Below are 17,873 nucleotides of genomic sequence, written 5' to 3' on the forward strand. Positions count from 1 at the left end.
AAGAAAACTAGCCTTTTGTTATTATTTATTATTTATTTACTTATTTCCCCCTAAAACCAGCCTAGAAATGTCAAGTCTTTAGATACTGTTGGATAAATTGATATTTTGCTTTGCATTTGCTCTTTTTTTAGTTTCTAGCGCCATCTTTTGGAAAGAAATGACAGTTCCATTTTTTTTTATTTGTTTATTTTATTACTATATTGTGTTGGAGGAATGTCAACAAATGGATACCAAAGTTACTTTTAGCGTCATCTAGCGGAACAAAATGTCAGTGTTGCTGGTGGTTTCTAGCCTAGAGGTTAAAGATTATTTTAATATTAACCCTTTAAGGAATTGTGGTCACTAAGTGGACCACTATTCAAATATTCATATTTGAAACCGTTTATCCTTTATTGAGCTTGTTTTTGTTATTGATAGGGTTCAAATAATATTTGCAATTATTAATATAAATTGAATTATATGTATAATGAGCATCACCACCAATTGCATAAATAACAACATCAAACAGACAACTACATAATCAATAAACAATAACAATACATAAATAATCAACAAATAAGTAATAAATCATAAATAAATAAGTAGCCAACAATATTAACTAAGTATAATGCTATAAATAAACAAACAACTGGACGAATAATCAAATAATCAATTAATAATATTAAATAAATCATCAAAAAGTAGTTAAATGAAAATAAATCTTGCATGAAATGATTATTTCAAACAATATTGTGTTTATTTTGATGTGATGAGCAAAATTTGGCCTTTTACCAAGAAAAAGTGGTTTTAAAATATAAATGTACTACATAACTTATTTTTAATAGCCGAAAAATGAATAGCCAATAGCAGCATTTGTTTAGCAAATCTCTTTATTCCACTGAATCTACAGTCACAGGTAACATCAGTAAACTGGGTTTTTGCAAAAATACACAATAAATATTCACATTTGCATTGTCACTACCATCAGAACATTTTTACAATAAAATATTATAATGCAAAATTCTGACTGTAACACAGTAATAAAGCAGCATTTATAGATATAACTCAATATTCTATTCAATAAGCCAACATTTATGTATTTCAACTCTTCTCTATACAAAACTGAATCTATATACATCAATAATTTCATATTTATATACATATATATTTGTAAGATATACACAAAGTTGCTTAAGTCGTACTATTATTCAATTGATGTAGTTTCCATGAAAAATAAAAATGCTGAATAGCATTAATAATGCTCTATATTATTAATGAGTTCACGCCATGCAACATTAAATATGAACAATTATCATTTTAGTGGATAAAAGTAAATAATTGCACAAGACAATGGGTTTGTGTAATATTTTTAAACACTTTATACTGTATAAAATGCTTCTAATCATCAATTTAAACTCTAATTCCATTTTTCTTAGCAGAATTATTATTATTATTAATATTCTCGGTAAGATTATTGTGTTAAAGGGGCATCTACTACAAAAATAATTTATGGGTAAATTAATAACACTGTAAAATCCTATTTTTCCTCAACGCATCATACATTCAAACATTGCAAAAAACTCCCCTGACTTTCATGCCTTTGGAAAACAGCACATTTTATATATATTTACAGTTATTGTAATATTGGCTATTTGTTTGTTTTTTGGTCATTTTACCCATGAGAATTTATTCATAACCAAAACAAACTTTTGAAGAGTCATTGATTCTTCCTTTGGCATCAAGATGAGGACCAAAATATTCACACAAAAAAAGAAATATGAACTAATTTGAATGCTCAACTGACACCAAAATAAATAAGAATTGACCCAAAGTCACTCTTCTGCTATAATAAATAATAATAGTCAAGCCTAATTGTTATCATATCAAAGTCGCCAGCAATCATAATAATTTACCTATAGCAGGGGTGGCAAACATGTGGCTCTTGAGCCGCATTTGGCTCTTTGCGTCTGTTCATATTGTGTATATAGTTTGGTGCTTTGCCTCTATTATATTATATTTCTTTATATTATATTACTTTATCTCTATAATATTATATTTCTTGACTTTCCACTTAAAATGAATAATTGCAATTTTAATATAATTTTTTTTCTTATTTTTTAGTCCAAAATGCATTTTGTAAAATCTCAAAATAAATCTATAAAACTATTTTCTGTTTTCAACTTTAATATTGAACATAATTTAAAAATTATGTTGCTTTCCTTTTGTAATTAAACATTTTTTAAAGAGTTTTCCCTTACTATGATTAAAAAAATCTCAAATAACCATTTAAATCTAAAAAACGGACTATTCTGGGCTTTTTATCCATTTCTATTAATCTATTAACATCTAAATATTATATCTAAAATAGTCCAGCCCACATATAATATATTTGACATTAATACGGCCCGCGAACCAACCCGAGTTTGACACCCTTGCCTTACAGTAATACTTTGCAGTTTTTATTCCGATACAGATTCCACCAAAATTAGCCAAAATGTCCGTACATATCGTACGATAACGCTGCCAGGGGCTTTCTTAGCTTCAGCACGGCGAGGAAGACATCTGCTCATATTCAGGACACTTGAGAAGAGCAGGGTAGTTAGAGGAGTTCATCTGGAGGGAAGCCTCGGAAGAGATAGACGAGGGGCTTCGGCCACGTCCTGCCCAGGCGTCCGGGTGAAGGAATTGGCCCGAGTAGTCCGAGCAGTTGCTGAGGCGTGGCCGGTAGAATCCCTGATGGGGTCGGTACATCTCCTCGGCAGTGTAGCGCTTCATGAATAGGTACACGGACATTACACCGGCCGCCTGAGAGCAGAGTTAGAGAGTATTATCCATGTTTAAGGGTGGTGAGATTTGATGGAAAGTGACGGGATGGTCTTACCTCTGTCAGGAGGAAAGAAATGGCGGCAAATGCGAATGACCATCCGTACTTGTAGCTAAAGTAGGTTTCGTTACTTTTGGTTCGGTTTAACATTTCGTCGTTGATGTTGGAGATGTATAAAACAAGACCAACGACCAGAGATAGGCCTGAAGCAAAGAAATGGTATAAAATGAGGGTTTTAGGGATGTTTTTGTTGCTATTTTAACTTAAATTGGAAGCATATTGTCATGCTATATGAGATTTGGAGTAGATTTTATGAGAATAATACATAGACAGTTGTGAGAAGTAGAGTAATTGACTTTTTCGCGCTATAGCACGAACAAAAAAAAAAAACATTTGTTCATATATAAGTTGCATGAATAGATTGGACTATAAGCCGCAAGATTTGACCAAAATTGACAAAAAAAGTAGTAGTTGACAGACTGAAAATGACAATTTCTTTAAAAAAACATTTGTTCATATATAAGTCGCATGCATAACTTGGACTATAAGCCGCAAGATTCAAAATTGACGAAAAAAAGTAGTAGTTAACAGATTGAAAATGACAGTGCTTTTTTTTTTACTATTTAGTTTCAAATTTAAGATCCAAACATGTACCTGATAAGATGAAAAAAATACCCGAAACAAATGCCAGGATGGTGCGATGTGGTCGAATATGACCAATGTTGCTCAGGACGAAACCAATAAACATGAAGAATAGGCTGACCAGTGGAAAGGGTGTGGCTGAACGGATCATTTCTGTCAAAAAAGGAGAAATAATTACAACAATTTTGCATTCAAATCCAAATTTGTGCACTAGCGCTTCCCATTTTTGGGTGCCATCTTGCTTCCCAGCCAAATAAGTTAACATTTGGATCTATTTATTTATAGCATGTCAATCAAAAACACCCCTAAGTGACTTTAACATTTTTCAATTAATTTTCTTTATCATAATGGCTTACTTAGAACACTAACTGTAGACTCGGAAGTCATCTGGACTTTAGTCGGCATCACATATTCGATTGTGAAGCAGCGACCTTTCTCCTCCCCTAGAATGAAAAAAAGTAGAGGCCGTTTTTGATTAAAAATCAACTTCTGTATTTTCATGACTATAAGGCGCACTTAAAAGTCTTACATTTTCTCCAAAATAGACAGTGCGCCTTATAATACAGTGCGCCTTATAATACAGTGCGCCTTATAATACAGTGCGCCTTATAATACAGTGCGCCTTATAATGCAGTGCGCCTTATCATACAGTGCGCCTCATATATGGAAAAAATGTCATTCATTGAGGGTGCGCCTTATAGTCGTGAAAATACGGTAAACCCAACCATCGCTTACCATATAAAAATTCCATCTTTGCATGCTAGTACGTATCCCATTGAGTAAACACTCTTTCCATGTCACCCAAGTGCATTCATTTGAAAAGAGACAAACATCAATATGACATAGCCAAAAGGTCCAATCCAAAAAAAGCATTCATTGTGCCAATCGGCGATTATTTGTAGGTCAAACAAAGAGCAATGCAACTGTTAAGTGGGCAATAGGGCCACTCGATTTCTTTTAAACCATAGCGGCCCATTAAATAGCTCTGTTAGAGATCGCCTGCTGTGTGGCACGAAAACGACTGTTATCGTCATTGCAGTATCTGTGGAGACCCAATGAGGGTGTAGTAGTACAGAAAAAATGATTGAAAAAATTACAATGATTGATTTAAAAGGGAGAAAATCAGGAAATATAATATACATCTATAATCTTAATTTTAATATTTTGAATATTGTTTTATATAGAACTAAAACAGTTTATTTTAGCTTTTTTTTAAATATATTTTTAGATTTTACAAAATGATTTTTGAACTAAAAACACAGAAAATGGATTAAAAATTACAATTATTGATTTAAAATGGAGAAAATCAGGAAATATAATATACATCTATAATCTTCATTTTATTTTGATCCTAAAAGAGAAAGTCGGCACTCATGATTGACATTTCCGGGCCACAGAAAATGATGCAGTGGGCCAGCTTTGGCCCGCGGGCCGCCACTTTGACACCTGTAGTTTAGAGCATAAATGGGAATACAGAATAAAATATGAATGTGGTAGGAAGAGGTTTGAGGGATTTCAAATTATAGTTATCATATTTTTGCACCCAAATTTAGTCACCTGATCTTAAGGAAATTAAAATAGAACATTAATGAGGAATTACAGTTTCAATGCACTTGTTCAAAACATGTTGAAGGAGTGGAAAGTTATGTTAACAGTTGGATATACAGACATAATTGGCATCTCTTTTTCCACCTCAAGTGTGAAAGTAACCGTGCGTGCTTTCAACAGCATCAGTTTCGGGTCATCGTGCCATCTCGACATAAAAGCCAGTCAAAACAGTATACAGTATAATATATAATGTATAGTCCTTTAAATAGAATGAAATCCGACTCTTTCTAAAATGTAAAAATGGTGTTTTGTGTTAATTTTGACCTGTGACTTCATTTCTAGAGTTTTACTGACAATATAATCGTAGCTTTGTGTGAACAAAGTTGATAAAATGATGCTATTTCTGATGACTTTATATTTTCTTAGATGTTAATACAGTGTTGGAATGGTCATACCTGCCAGAAAACAGACCCTCCAGAGCCCAGAGTGGAGTGACATGCGTATTTCGGTGCTCTGGTTGAGCGGGAGGATGACTCCCTCCTCCAGGTAAAGCCAGTAGTCGGTGCTTACGGCGATGCCCAACAGGCCCAGGCCGCAAACAGCGAACACGCTGCTCAGCAACGTCAGGACCTTCCTGCCGCATAGGCTCATGCCACAGCTTCAAGAGCACAGGGGCGCCGGCAGCAGAAAGGGAAGCTGGGATGACAAAAAAAGACAATGGTATGTAGCTAGTCCTGTTCGGAGCTTTATTTTGATCCCTGATTTATCCTTAGAACACACTAGAAGGCAACGATTGCGATTTTTTTTGTACTCTACTTTGGAAAAAAACTCATCAAAATGGGGATAAAAGTACATTTTTACCCATTTATTTTTAAAACCTGAGTACGAAGCATATATTTTATGTTTGAGCAACATATAGTCTTCATAGTATCATTTTTTTCAGTTTTTAGTGTAAACTAGCTTTAGTCTGAACTTGATTAAGTGCAGGATTCTAAATAAGAAAAAAAACTTAAAATATGTATAGAATACTAGGTATACAAATAGCCAAAAACCAAAAATAAATATTCAACTGTGGTAGAACATGTACTAAAATTTGTTATCTATCAGACTTAAGCTGGGAAACAGCACCCTCTTGCATCTAAAGCACGATCACTGCATATCAGGACAGTGTGGCTCACTACTGCTTACTAGTGGATGCAAATGGTAGTGCAGCTACCTATTGTTATATTTCCTCCAAACATCGTAAAAAATGTTTTTCGATTAATTTTGAATCGATACGATAACCATTCTATGTAATAAATATCACAATTATTTTTTCTCCAAATCCCTTTTTAAAACATATTTTTTACTATTCTACCACTACATTTTATCAGTGTCATTGACGACAGTAGACGGCCAATAATGTGCCTTTTTTTATACACCCAGCTTTGACTTAAAATAACTTTGTTTCCCTCTGCATACAGACATGAAAAATGACATATTGCAGATGGTGTCCACGATGCGTCAGCATCGCAAGTTGTAATAAAAAAAACAATGGAGTTTTGCATATGTTAGCCGGCCGGCTTTGGCGCTTGGCAGTTGGCAGGAGCTGTTGTAGCGCTGGGGAACTTGGCACAGGATTTTGGTGTTGAAAGGAATTGATTTTACATAATGAGCTCTCAGCATGCTGCAGTGTTAAGCGCTCGCCGTGAGACCGGAAAGATGCAAAGCTATTATGTGCAAGGATTTTTTAGACTTTTTTTCCCCTCTTTTCTTCTTTTCCACTTTTGTTTTGATTAGACTGCATTTACAAACGTATCAGGAATGTAGATCACCACCACAATATGATAAAATGCCATTTTTATGGACAATGCAAGCCCAAATTGCTCTTTTTTTATCAATTTAATGTCACATTTTGTACATATTTCACACAAAAATACTGATTTCGAGCTTGTTTTGCTTTTTCATCATTTTGATTGTATTTTCACAGCTAATCAATGAATCATTACACCTTGTGTTTTTTTTTTACTTATCTAGGTTAACAAGGTGGCACGGTGAAGAAGTGTTTAAGACGTCCGCCTCGCAGGCTGAGGTCTAAGGTTTGCTCCATCACCCCTGCGATCGTTGTGAGAATAAGAAGAATGGAAAATCAATGAATGAATCTAGTTTACTTTTTAGGCTTTATTGTGCTACTTTCTGTTATAGATGGTATTAAGTAAATGTTTTTATATACTTTTTGATTTTACAAAATGATTTTTGAACTAAAAACAGAAAAAAATGATTAAAATAATTGTATATATTGATTTAAAAGGGCTCTTTTTGTCTTAGTAATGGAAAATCTCTTTTAATCATTATTTTCCATATTAAAGTGGAAAATAGAAATGATTTTTGAACTAAAAAAAGGAAAAATGGCTTAAAAATACAATTATTGATTTAAAAGGGGGAAAATCAGGAAATTTAATATACATCTATACTCTCATTTGAATTTGATCCTAAAACAGAAGGTCAGCACTCATGATTTACTTTCCTGGGCCGCAGAAAATGATCCGGCGGGCCAGATTTGGCCCCCGGGCCACCACTTTGACACCAGTGTATTAAGGTTTGTTTTTATTTTTTTTCATCTAAAAACGGAGGTACATTTTGTGTACCATTTTTAACTAAAAGCAAAACATTCAAATGCCTAACTGAACATGTTTTGAAATGCAGTCTGCTCTATTTATAGACGTGTCCTTTACCTGTAAGCCACAGGTCAGTGGAAAAATTGGAGAAAATCTGATTGGAGGATGAATGAAAGCGCAAATCAAAAATCCCTGGAGATCTTCATTAATGATAAATGAAGTAAGTACCATCATTTAGTTGGTTTCATAACTTAATCACTAACAATTCATGTATGCTTATAATTTAAAGTCAATTAATTCTCTAAGCCTTTATGACCATGGTGGGTCTTTATAAACATATCTCAACAAAAAAGAACGTTACAAACGCCATGTTTATACAATCGGGCGAGTTGTACAAGCATGTGTGCTACTAAGTCAGTCCCCATGTGACCCCATGTGACCGACTAACAAGAAAACAACACAGTTGTGTCGGAATGCACGTTAAATGAGAATCAAGAGAACAAAACCCACCCGCACGCAGCTGGAAATCGCCCCCTGCGATTCCCCTTTTGTTATACTGAAGAATTCATGTCGAGGACAAAGACACATGTCCATGTTGCCAATTATACACACACACGGCGTCTTGGGTGGTAATTTTCCTACTTTAAGACAATTATTTTGCATATAACTTGGGAAATATGACTCAAAATGGACATGAAAGTAAAGGTATATACATTTATTTTCAATATAAGGGCTAAATTATCACATTTTTTTAGGGTTTTTTTTGTGTTTTATCTAAAGCTGATGTCAAGTCACCCCTGGTATTCACACCCGGATAATAGATTTTTTAACAAAAGGAGCTAAATATAACTTGGCAGTGCATTTTTAAGACAGGCAGGGACAAAAAACATAGATCTAATTCTTGATAATGGACAAAATAGATCCTCACAATCAACAAAAAAAGACACAAAGCCCCTCAAAATGCAAATACTGTACTGTCATGTTGACAGAAAACAACACAAACACATCAATAATGCCCGTCTCATTGCAACAAGTAGCCTGTCATTTATCATCAAAAAAAGCCTTGACAGATCACCAAAAGTGTTGATGCTGCATTTGCATGTTCAGATATGGCGGTCAGCCAAGAAGAGTTCATATGACAGACAATATGCGTTTGCTTATTCTAGTCGGTAAATTGAGCAAAGTGCTTCACTCATCACATTGTGTCGCTGTCCGTGGTGCTGAAACATCAATCTGCTTGGTTACTTTGACTCATTTGGGCCACTGACGGCGATTGACGTCCAGTTTATTTGAACCTGAGGTTCACTTAGGATGTCTAACACCATGAATGGGAAATATGATTCAAGTAAATATGCATAAAAGTATGTTTATATTCGTTCTATTTCCCTTGTGAATACGCTTAAAACACTTCATTTTTTTACTGTCAGTCGTCACAGTTCAAATGCATAAGACATCTATTGCTGTCAGGTTTTATTTTGTTAAAAAAGTGCGGATTTTTTCTTATTTTTTTCTGTTAAAGTCTTAAATTACATCCCAGCAGTACTTTTGTCCTCAACGGAAAATAGAGCGCATATTTAATATTTTTCCATATCAAATGTATTGATTTATCAGTATTTATATATATTGCAAAGGTTTTAATTTGCAAGGCTGTTAATCTGTACAGCAATTTTTCATTGTGCATTCATTTTATCCACAAAATCACCTTATCTAACATATAAAAAATATAATAATATTAATATCCATCCAAAAATTAGCAATATGTACACTTAAATCATAAAAACTGTCATAAAGGCATTTTTTTAAAGGTTAAAATGATTTTAGCAATCCATAAATCACATGTTCTGGGAGTAAGAACAACAATTTTCATGATTGCAGAAATATTCAGCAAAACAAACCCACATAAATATTAAATCCGTTTTAAACGGTGGTGTTACCTTCACGGTGGGAAAGTTGGAGCGGAAAAATGGCTTTCGTTTTATCCTCAATGCTGTTCTGTTGAGCGTAATCTCCACTTTGGACCGCGCGATGCAAAGCACAGCTGTGGCCACCTCCAGGCTCGTGCACGGTGACCGACGTGATGGCAGTGCGCGCACACGTGCCAAACGACTCCTAGCGTTGTACAACTGTATTGCGCTTGTAAATAACATTTTGCAGGGGAGAATTTGTGGGTTATCAACCAAATACTTTCTTTTCATGTGGGGTGATTTTCAAGATATTCATAAAAGTCTCAAATAATACAAACATTTTTTTGAATGGAATATCATCTGTCAGTTGAAACTGTCGTTTTTTAAGCAAAAAAGTTTTACTATACTATGTCTTTGTTCTGTGGACCTGGGTTAAAATCCGGGTTGATACTTGCCTGCAAGCTTGCAATACTTTTCCCACTTGAAAGTACAATAAAGTACTAAGTATGATCTGGGAGTAAAAAGAGACAAAACAACAAATACTACTGTCTAATCCTTGGGAGTGTTGGCCCAGTGGATAAGTCATCAGTCTTCCACCTCTGTGGTCCTGGGTTCAAATCCTAGTCTATACAAAGATTTTTCCAATATTATTCAGGTAAATGAAAGAGGTAAAAGTATAAGTACTACCACTTTCTCTCACCGACTGGTGGCCTAGTGGATAAGTCATCAGTTTACCAACTCTTTGGTCCTTGGTTCGAATCCCAGTGCCAGCAAAGATTTTCCCACAATTGTTGAGGTAAAAGAACAAGTAAATTTGTCTAAGTGTTTAACTGAATAAGTATTCAATGGTGGATGAAACATTTAGTCAAAAAAAATGACTAAGTGTTTCAGGTAAATGAAATAGGTAAAAGTATAAGTACTACCACTTTCTCTCACCGGGTGTTGGCCCAGTGGATAAGTCATCAGTCTACCACCCCTGTGGTCCTGGGTTCAAATCCCAGTGCAGGCAAAGATTTTCCAAATATTATTCAGTTAAAAGAATAAGTATTAATGTCTAAGTGTCTAACTGAATAAGTATTCAGTGGTGGATGAAACATTTAGTCAAAAAAATCACTAAGTGTTTCAGGTAAATGAAAGAGGTAAAAGTATAAGTACTACCACTTTCTCTCACCGGGTGTTGGCCCAGTGGATAAGTCATCAGTCTACCACCCCTGTGGTCCTGGGTTCAAATCCCAGTGCAGGCAAAGATTTTCCAAATATTATTCAGTTAAAAGAATAATTATAATGTCTAAGTGTCTAAGTGTATAAGTATTCAATGGTGGATGAAGCATTTTGTCCAAAAAATGACTAAGTGTTTCACCCCATTTCCTTGGATAAAACGTTTCAACACCCATGTATAAGTGGGGCACGAGTTGGTGTAGTGGGTTGCACACTCGCCTTTGCACCGAGAGAACGTGAGTTCGCTTCCCGGTGTCGGCGGTTCACTGACCAAGCAAGCGGTCGAGGGTCGGCCGAAGGCCGACCCGAGAACGCCTTTCGCATATACAGGTCCATCAAGTGTCTTCCGAACTGCCGAAGGCAGTTCGGAATATAACCTTTTGCTGAAAAGTATGACTAAGTGTTTAATATAAATTAAAAAGTTTTTTCTTTTTTTTTTTCCTTCTTCTTATTCCATTGACCAATTCTTCTTTCCAATTATTTTCAGCCAAACGACGGCAGCGGGAATCGAACCCAGGTCTCCCAGATGGGAGTCCAGTGCTCTAACCTCTGCGCCAACCAAGTGACTACACTTTCCTTTGTAATCATTTGAGTCTCTTCACAAGAAGTCCACAGAAACAATTAAGTGAAAAAGTGTCCCAACCGGGAATTGAACCCAGGTCTCCCACACAGGAGTCCAGTGCTCTAACCTCTGCGCCAACCAACTGGCTACACTTTCCTTTGTAACCATTTCAGTGTCTTGACAAGAAGTCCACAGAAACAACAAAGTGAAAATGTGTCCCAACCGGGATTTGAACCCACATCTCACACATGGGAGTCCAGTGAACTAACCTCTGCGCCAATTAAACATACCCAGATTTAAAAAAACAAGCAAAGATATGCTCTCCCAAAATATAAACATGTTTCCTTTCTCTTTTTTTTATTTGCATTATCATACATTAGGTACAAATGACACAATTACAAGGTAGATTTCTCAGTCATTTTAAAGGTTTCAGGCTTACAAGGAAAGACACCAGACATTTCTAAAATACACATAATTGTCATTCATTGTCTACTGGAAGTCCTTTTTTTGTACTGTAAGAGATTGTGTCATGATTTTTTTGGCAATAATTCTTCACTTCTCTTAACTGGCACTGACTAAATTCTACGGGATTTATCGAGTAGTCGCATAAGAAAGAAGACAAACTATTCACTCATACTTCACAAGTAAAATGACTGGATTATGATCTGGCCAAAAATAAGATAAGAAATTGACCAAGATGTAAACAAGGTTAAACACCAACATAGTCATGGCTCAAGGAAATTTCTTTTTTGGGGGGATTTATAAACACAAAGAGAGTTGGACATTTGGACAATTTTTGATGAGGACAAATCTCGATAATTTGATGGATTAGCGCAAAAAAAAAAAAAAAAAAAAACAAGACGAGAGGAATTAAAGTCAAGGAAATGAAGAAACACAATGGTTCTTCAAATAAAATGTATGTAAATTTTTGCTTTCCTTTCTATTTTCCTAAAAGACGTTAGGGTCGTATACACTGATTAAAAAAAAAAAACCTACCAGATATTCTTATCTGAACTTTTAGACACATAAAGTGATTTCCTTCTTCAAAAAATAAACTGCAAATAAACATTTCCCAAATGAGAAAAGATAAATTCAATATTCCAATAGTTGTGGCCATAAACCTCCATGTTTGGTCGCCGGATATTTGGCCGCCGGACGTTTGGTCGCCAGTCCAATGTACTTATATTAAACAGTACTTAGAATTTTAAATATTAAACTCTCTCTCTTAGATATTAAACTTTGTCTCTTAGATATTAAACTATCTCTGTCAGATATTAAACTCTCTCTCTTAAATATTAAACTCTCTCTTAAATATTAAACTCTCTCTCTTAGATATTAAACTCTCTCTTAGATATTAAACTCTCTCTCTTAGATATTAAACTCTCTCCCTTAGATATTAAACTATCTCTAATGAATATAATTTTGAGAGCTGGTTTCAACAGTAAACTCTCTGTCACCATTTGACCGGCGACCAAACATCTGGCGACCAAACGTCCAACCACCACCTCCATCAATGGCACTGAACCGTACTCACTTAATAAATATCACCATGTCTAAACTGCATTTCATGTTTTTCTATCAAATAAATTGAACATCTATGGGAGTGGTCCCACTGGTGGATAGCAACATAAAGTGGGGGAGAAATAAACACTAAAATCAGTCATTTTTGTTGTCAAATAATAATTAAAAACAAATAAGCAAACGTAACACTTAAAATACAAAAAAAGGTAAACAAAACAATTGTCAAACATGAAGCATGTTAGTGGAATTAGTTCACAAAATGCAAGTGAAAATGCGCTTTCCATTGATACGTTCCACTAAAATTGATCATGATTCCTTCTTAAAGGGGTAAACCTTATTAAATAATTATTTCAGTGCATTTGTTTTTAATAAAATGCTACTAAATTCTGCTGGCCCAATGTAAAAACTCTTGGCCAAAAGGAGTTGTGTGTTAAAATACACTTTCGCACCCTGAAAACAGACCAAAAAAGACGAAATACACATTATAAATACTGACCGTGTTTCTTGTTATTGTAGTTCTATCTAGTTAAAATTGTTACAAGTCATAAACTGGCTTTATTCACGATTTAAGTATTAATTTGTGATGTCATTCATGACTATTTTTTAGGTGAAAGCATGCTGCATTTAATGACTTACATGCTTGAGCGATGCTAACGCGTACATGCTAGCAGCTAGCTCATCACAACGTCAAATTAATGGACAATAATGACAGTAAACGGCATTCAATCATTGACAAATTTTCTAAAACGATAAACTTGCAAAGATGTTGCATTATTGAACCAAACTTTCTTAATTTTGGATTCTTTTAAGCACATTTATGAGTTGATATTTATAAAAAAAAATGTGCGGGACTCATTAGCCACCACGACTATTTACAAAGGAATTGTACAATAATTTAGATGCAGCCAAATATAAAATGATGAAGACAATAATGCGAAAAAAACAGATATAGCTTTGAAAATATTATCTAAAAAGAAAAGGAAATAATTTTGTTAATTTTGCTGTATAGGTAGACCTATATATATTATATATTGGTAAATTAAGTTAATTTTCCTAAAAAGAACGAGTAAATAATTGGATTTTACTAAAGAGAAAAGTGTTTTTCATTGCACTTTTGCAACATATTTTAACATTAAAACATTTAAAAACCACCCCACAATTTTTTTTATTTCAAAATGGAGACGTTCCATTAAGTCTTTTATAGCAAATTTTTGGGGGAAATATTAAGTGCTATAAGCAATAATTTTTACCTGAATTATAACAATAGTTAAATTTGTGGATTTTTTTTGAAAGGTATACACAAAATATATCCTTTGAATTCAAATTATTTATAGACTTAAAAATATCAAATAAATGGAAAAATTGAAGTTTAATAGGGCTTTATCACCTACCCCAAAATATTTAAAATATATTTTTTTGTTTTCCAAGTTCCATTATGGTTTATATTAAAACTCTTACTTCATATTTTTGTGATTACTGACTTGATATAATAATTGTAGAATTTTACAGACATAAAAAAACAAAAAAAATTTGACTGTCAAACTGTAAACACGACACGGAATAATCAAAAATTGCTTTTTTAATGCCTGCATTAGCTCTACTTTCCGTTTGGCTTTTCTCCAAAAAAAGAGGAACCATCAGGCTATTCTTACTTTTTCATTAAAAAACAAAAAAATGAAAAATATTTTTTAAAAACAAATAAATGAGAATGCAAAGTCAGATAGTACATGCGCATCTACAGAATCGAATGCATGCTTTTTTGAAATAATGCTTTTTTTCAATAAAAATTGACGGTCATCAACGTCAAATCCGTTTCAAAAACTTCATATATTCCTTATATATTCGCATACTGGCATTTGATGAACATTTAATCTCAGTGCGTCCAGTTTTGGAGTAAAAACATCACCGTATACACCATACATGCTCGTTCATAAACGACTTTTTTTGGCGGAAAAGTCGAAAACAAAGCTAAAATCTAGACTGTAAAATATCCAATAGAAAACATATAAGCATGCCCTACATTCCCTTGGGTTTTATTTTGAAATGATGCATCCAGTTTGGAGTTTTTATCGTTTTAGGGGTTGTTTGCTTTAAGGTTAATGGCAGTAAGTAGAGAATTCCTTCACAGTGCGGTTCGAAAAAAGGGAATTGGCCATTTTTTTTTTAAGCGCTGTTTGGGAACGACGGGTGTACAAACTGTGGGTTGATGAAGGAGAAACCGGCAAACTCGGCTTGGTCGATGTTGGCGATCACTAATTCGTCGGGAGGCGTCAGCTGAGGTTGTGTACGAGTGAAGAGCTTGTCGAAGTTTTCTGCTCCTTTTCCACACTGTCATTAAAGAAAAAAACATACATATTTAAAGTTAAATACTGACAAAAACTCTTAGCATTTTCCCACAATGTGATTGTTGAAGTCCGCCATTTCTAGTATGTTTTTATCTCCCATTTGGACCCATTTTTTTTTGTCAAAGGCAGAAATGTAATCAAAATACTTTTCCGCATGTCCACTGACACGAATAAAAGGAAAACAACACACCTGGCTATTAACATCACATTTCATGCTCTAGATCTCATTCATCTCGATGGCAGTGGAGCGTTTACAAGACCAAATCAGCTTTAGCGCAGCTGTGGAACATTTTCTTGCTTACATAAATGTCTACTCTTTGACCAAAAGTTCCATTTTCACATTTTTGGGGATGTACAGTATTCCCTCAACTTTCATGGTTTGTCACTTGCAAAGATAACCGAAGAAAGAATATATTATATTATATTTAAACACAAACTAAATACCAATTGATGAAACTGACTACTAGGTTAGTAGTACTAGACCATAAGTGTCAAATTGGTGGAGCGGGGGCCAAATCTGGCCCGCTGCATCATTTTGTGTGGCCCGGGAAAGTAAATCGTGAGTGCCGACTTTCAGTTTTAGGATCAAATTAAAATGAAAAGTATAATATAGATTACATTTCCTGATTTTCCACCTTTTAAATCAATAATTGTCATTTTTTTAATCATTTTTTGTGTTTATAGTTCAAAAATCATTTTGTAAAATCTAAAAATATATTTTAAAAAGCTAAAATAATCATTGTTTTAGTTCTATAAAAAAACAATATTCAGGCCTTTTAATCCAGTTCATTTAATCCATTTATGAACAAAAAAATCTAAATATATCTAAAATGGTCCGCTCACGTGAAATCAAGTTGACATTAAAGCGGGCCGCGAACCAACCTGAGTCTGACACCCCCTGTAGTAGACTGTTGAAATAATTGAAAAAATATATTCTTAAGAATACTGTAAACTTACTGATTTGCCAATATAATGACAAACATGAGATATTTACTGCTAAAACACTCATTCAACCTAAATATCATATTTTAATGTGTATATTCGTCATTAGATAGGACGGTAGTTCCGCTAAACATGGTAAGAATAGCCATAACACCCCCCCCCCCCCACAACGCGGAATGAACTTGCCTACAAAAACATTATGCATGAACAGAAGGACGATTACGTATGCAGATGAGACATCCCTTTGTCATTGTCACTTTCAATGGGGAAAACTCATGAGTAACACACTTCCACTAACTGACCTACATTCACTTGTGTTGACTTTAGCATCCATTTTTCTGCAAATGATGTGCCGAACCATCAACATTCCTAAATATTTTTGGCCGAGTATTCTTTCTAGAACTGGCAATTTGCACAAATGTTTTTTTGTTGGTTCATATGTCCTTCCATGATCTTTTTACTGACAGGTGACATTCCCTGTAAGCTACTCTTAAAGGACAAACGTCGGTGTTGGCGTGTGTACGTGAGCGAGCAAATAAGGCACAGCAGATACCTGACGGCTAATGGCCAGCATCCTTTAACTGTCTTCTCCCATCCATCACTGACTCCGCCTTCGGCAGCACTTTTTTTTTTTTTATAACTTTGACCTCTAATGACAAGCTTCACTTTTTTTTTTTTTTTACAATGCCACAATTGAGAAAAGAACACAAAAAATGGAGGGGGCCAAATGCAAATGAAAAGAAAATTATTTTCAAAATAAACAAATATTACATGAATTCGGTAGCCTATTTTTAGCCTATTTTACCACAGAATCAAAAAAAAAAAAATGAACATCTTTAAATGATTTAATGATCATGTTGATGTCAATGTTCATAAAAATATCAATTCTGGCTTCTGTTTTTTTTTTTATAAGTGTGACACTTTGAAAGTGTTCTCAAAGCAAAATTTGACCTAATTCTGTAATACTATTATACATGTGTGCATTTAATCATTTTTGTATGAGAGCTTTTTTAATTTGTCTCGGGCGAGCTTGGGATCGTAAACAGTTCCGAGGACGGTTTACTGGAAGATAGGACTGACCTTTACCCCAGATTGCAGACCTAGAAGGACGCTTAAGAAGATGCGGATGCAGTGTGATTGCTATCCAACAACTTTCGTGATTACTCGCATATTGTCGTAAATCGTGACGCTTTTTTCGCTTGATTATGGAATTGTTTTGCCGAATGAAGGCTTTGACTTGTTTAATTTCCAATGGAGTTGTTTTTGAGTTCTGACCTTAATTGTTAATAATGAATACCTGATATGGGATGATTGGTACAGCTGTTGTTTTTGCTTACACAATTGGATAAATCAATAAACAGACATTTATTTCTGCTGAAAGATTTTAGACACATTTACAACTATTATCAATAAAAAAACATTCAATTTAGGTGATGTCCACTACTCCCATTTTTACATTCTTCTTTTTTTTGTTGTTGCTGGTATTATTGAGCCAAATCTTCCGGGTTGATGACCCAAGCTGTTGAAGCAACGTTGATAACAAAGTGTCCTACATGAGATTTTGACCTACTTTTCATTCTCTCCCTCTGCAATTTACTGTACACAAGCATGCACGCCTCTGCACTCAAGCATATTAAAACAAGCTCGCTACTTAGGATGATAACTGCCGCTTCGCCTCCGTTAAGAATCGTGCCAACACACCCTTTCTCACGTGCCGTATCGACTTTCCGTGCAACCAAGACTATGAGAAGCAGTTCTTCACCTCATTTCACCACAAAATGTAATTCTTTA

At 34.5% G+C, this 17,873-nt stretch overlaps 2 protein-coding genes and 1 long non-coding RNA gene across 3 annotated transcripts in view; 1 reads left to right on the forward strand and 2 right to left on the reverse strand.

Moving 5' to 3' along the window:
* Positions 1-1,887: 1,887 nt before the first annotated feature.
* Positions 1,888-9,661, reverse strand: LOC144198710 (voltage-dependent calcium channel gamma-5 subunit). The gene is made up of 6 exons (XM_077719862.1): positions 9,525-9,661; positions 5,449-5,689; positions 3,802-3,888; positions 3,458-3,598; positions 2,861-3,006; positions 1,888-2,784 (listed from the first exon to the last, which is right to left on the reverse strand). The coding sequence occupies exons 2-6, from the start codon at positions 5,642-5,644 to the stop codon at positions 2,521-2,523; spliced, it is 834 nt and encodes a 277-aa protein (XP_077575988.1). The 5' UTR covers positions 5,645-5,689; positions 9,525-9,661; the 3' UTR covers positions 1,888-2,520.
* Positions 5,426-7,801, forward strand: LOC144198712 (uncharacterized). The gene is made up of 3 exons (XR_013326772.1): positions 5,426-5,713; positions 7,010-7,571; positions 7,695-7,801. It is a non-coding gene; the product is annotated as an uncharacterized LOC144198712 (long non-coding RNA).
* Positions 9,662-11,623: 1,962 nt separating the features above from the next.
* LOC144198709 (protein kinase C alpha type-like) overlaps positions 11,624-17,873 on the reverse strand; it is a 49,879-nt gene continuing 43,629 nt past the window's right edge. Inside the window, exon 17 of the mRNA XM_077719861.1 lies at positions 11,624-15,123. Within this exon, the coding sequence (XP_077575987.1) occupies positions 14,959-15,123 (165 nt within the window). The 3' untranslated portion in view covers positions 11,624-14,958. The remainder of the gene's footprint in view (positions 15,124-17,873) is intronic.

Source organism: Stigmatopora nigra, chromosome 6, assembly GCF_051989575.1.
Source record: "Stigmatopora nigra isolate UIUO_SnigA chromosome 6, RoL_Snig_1.1, whole genome shotgun sequence".
NCBI classification, from domain to species: Eukaryota; Metazoa; Chordata; class Actinopteri; order Syngnathiformes; family Syngnathidae; genus Stigmatopora; species Stigmatopora nigra.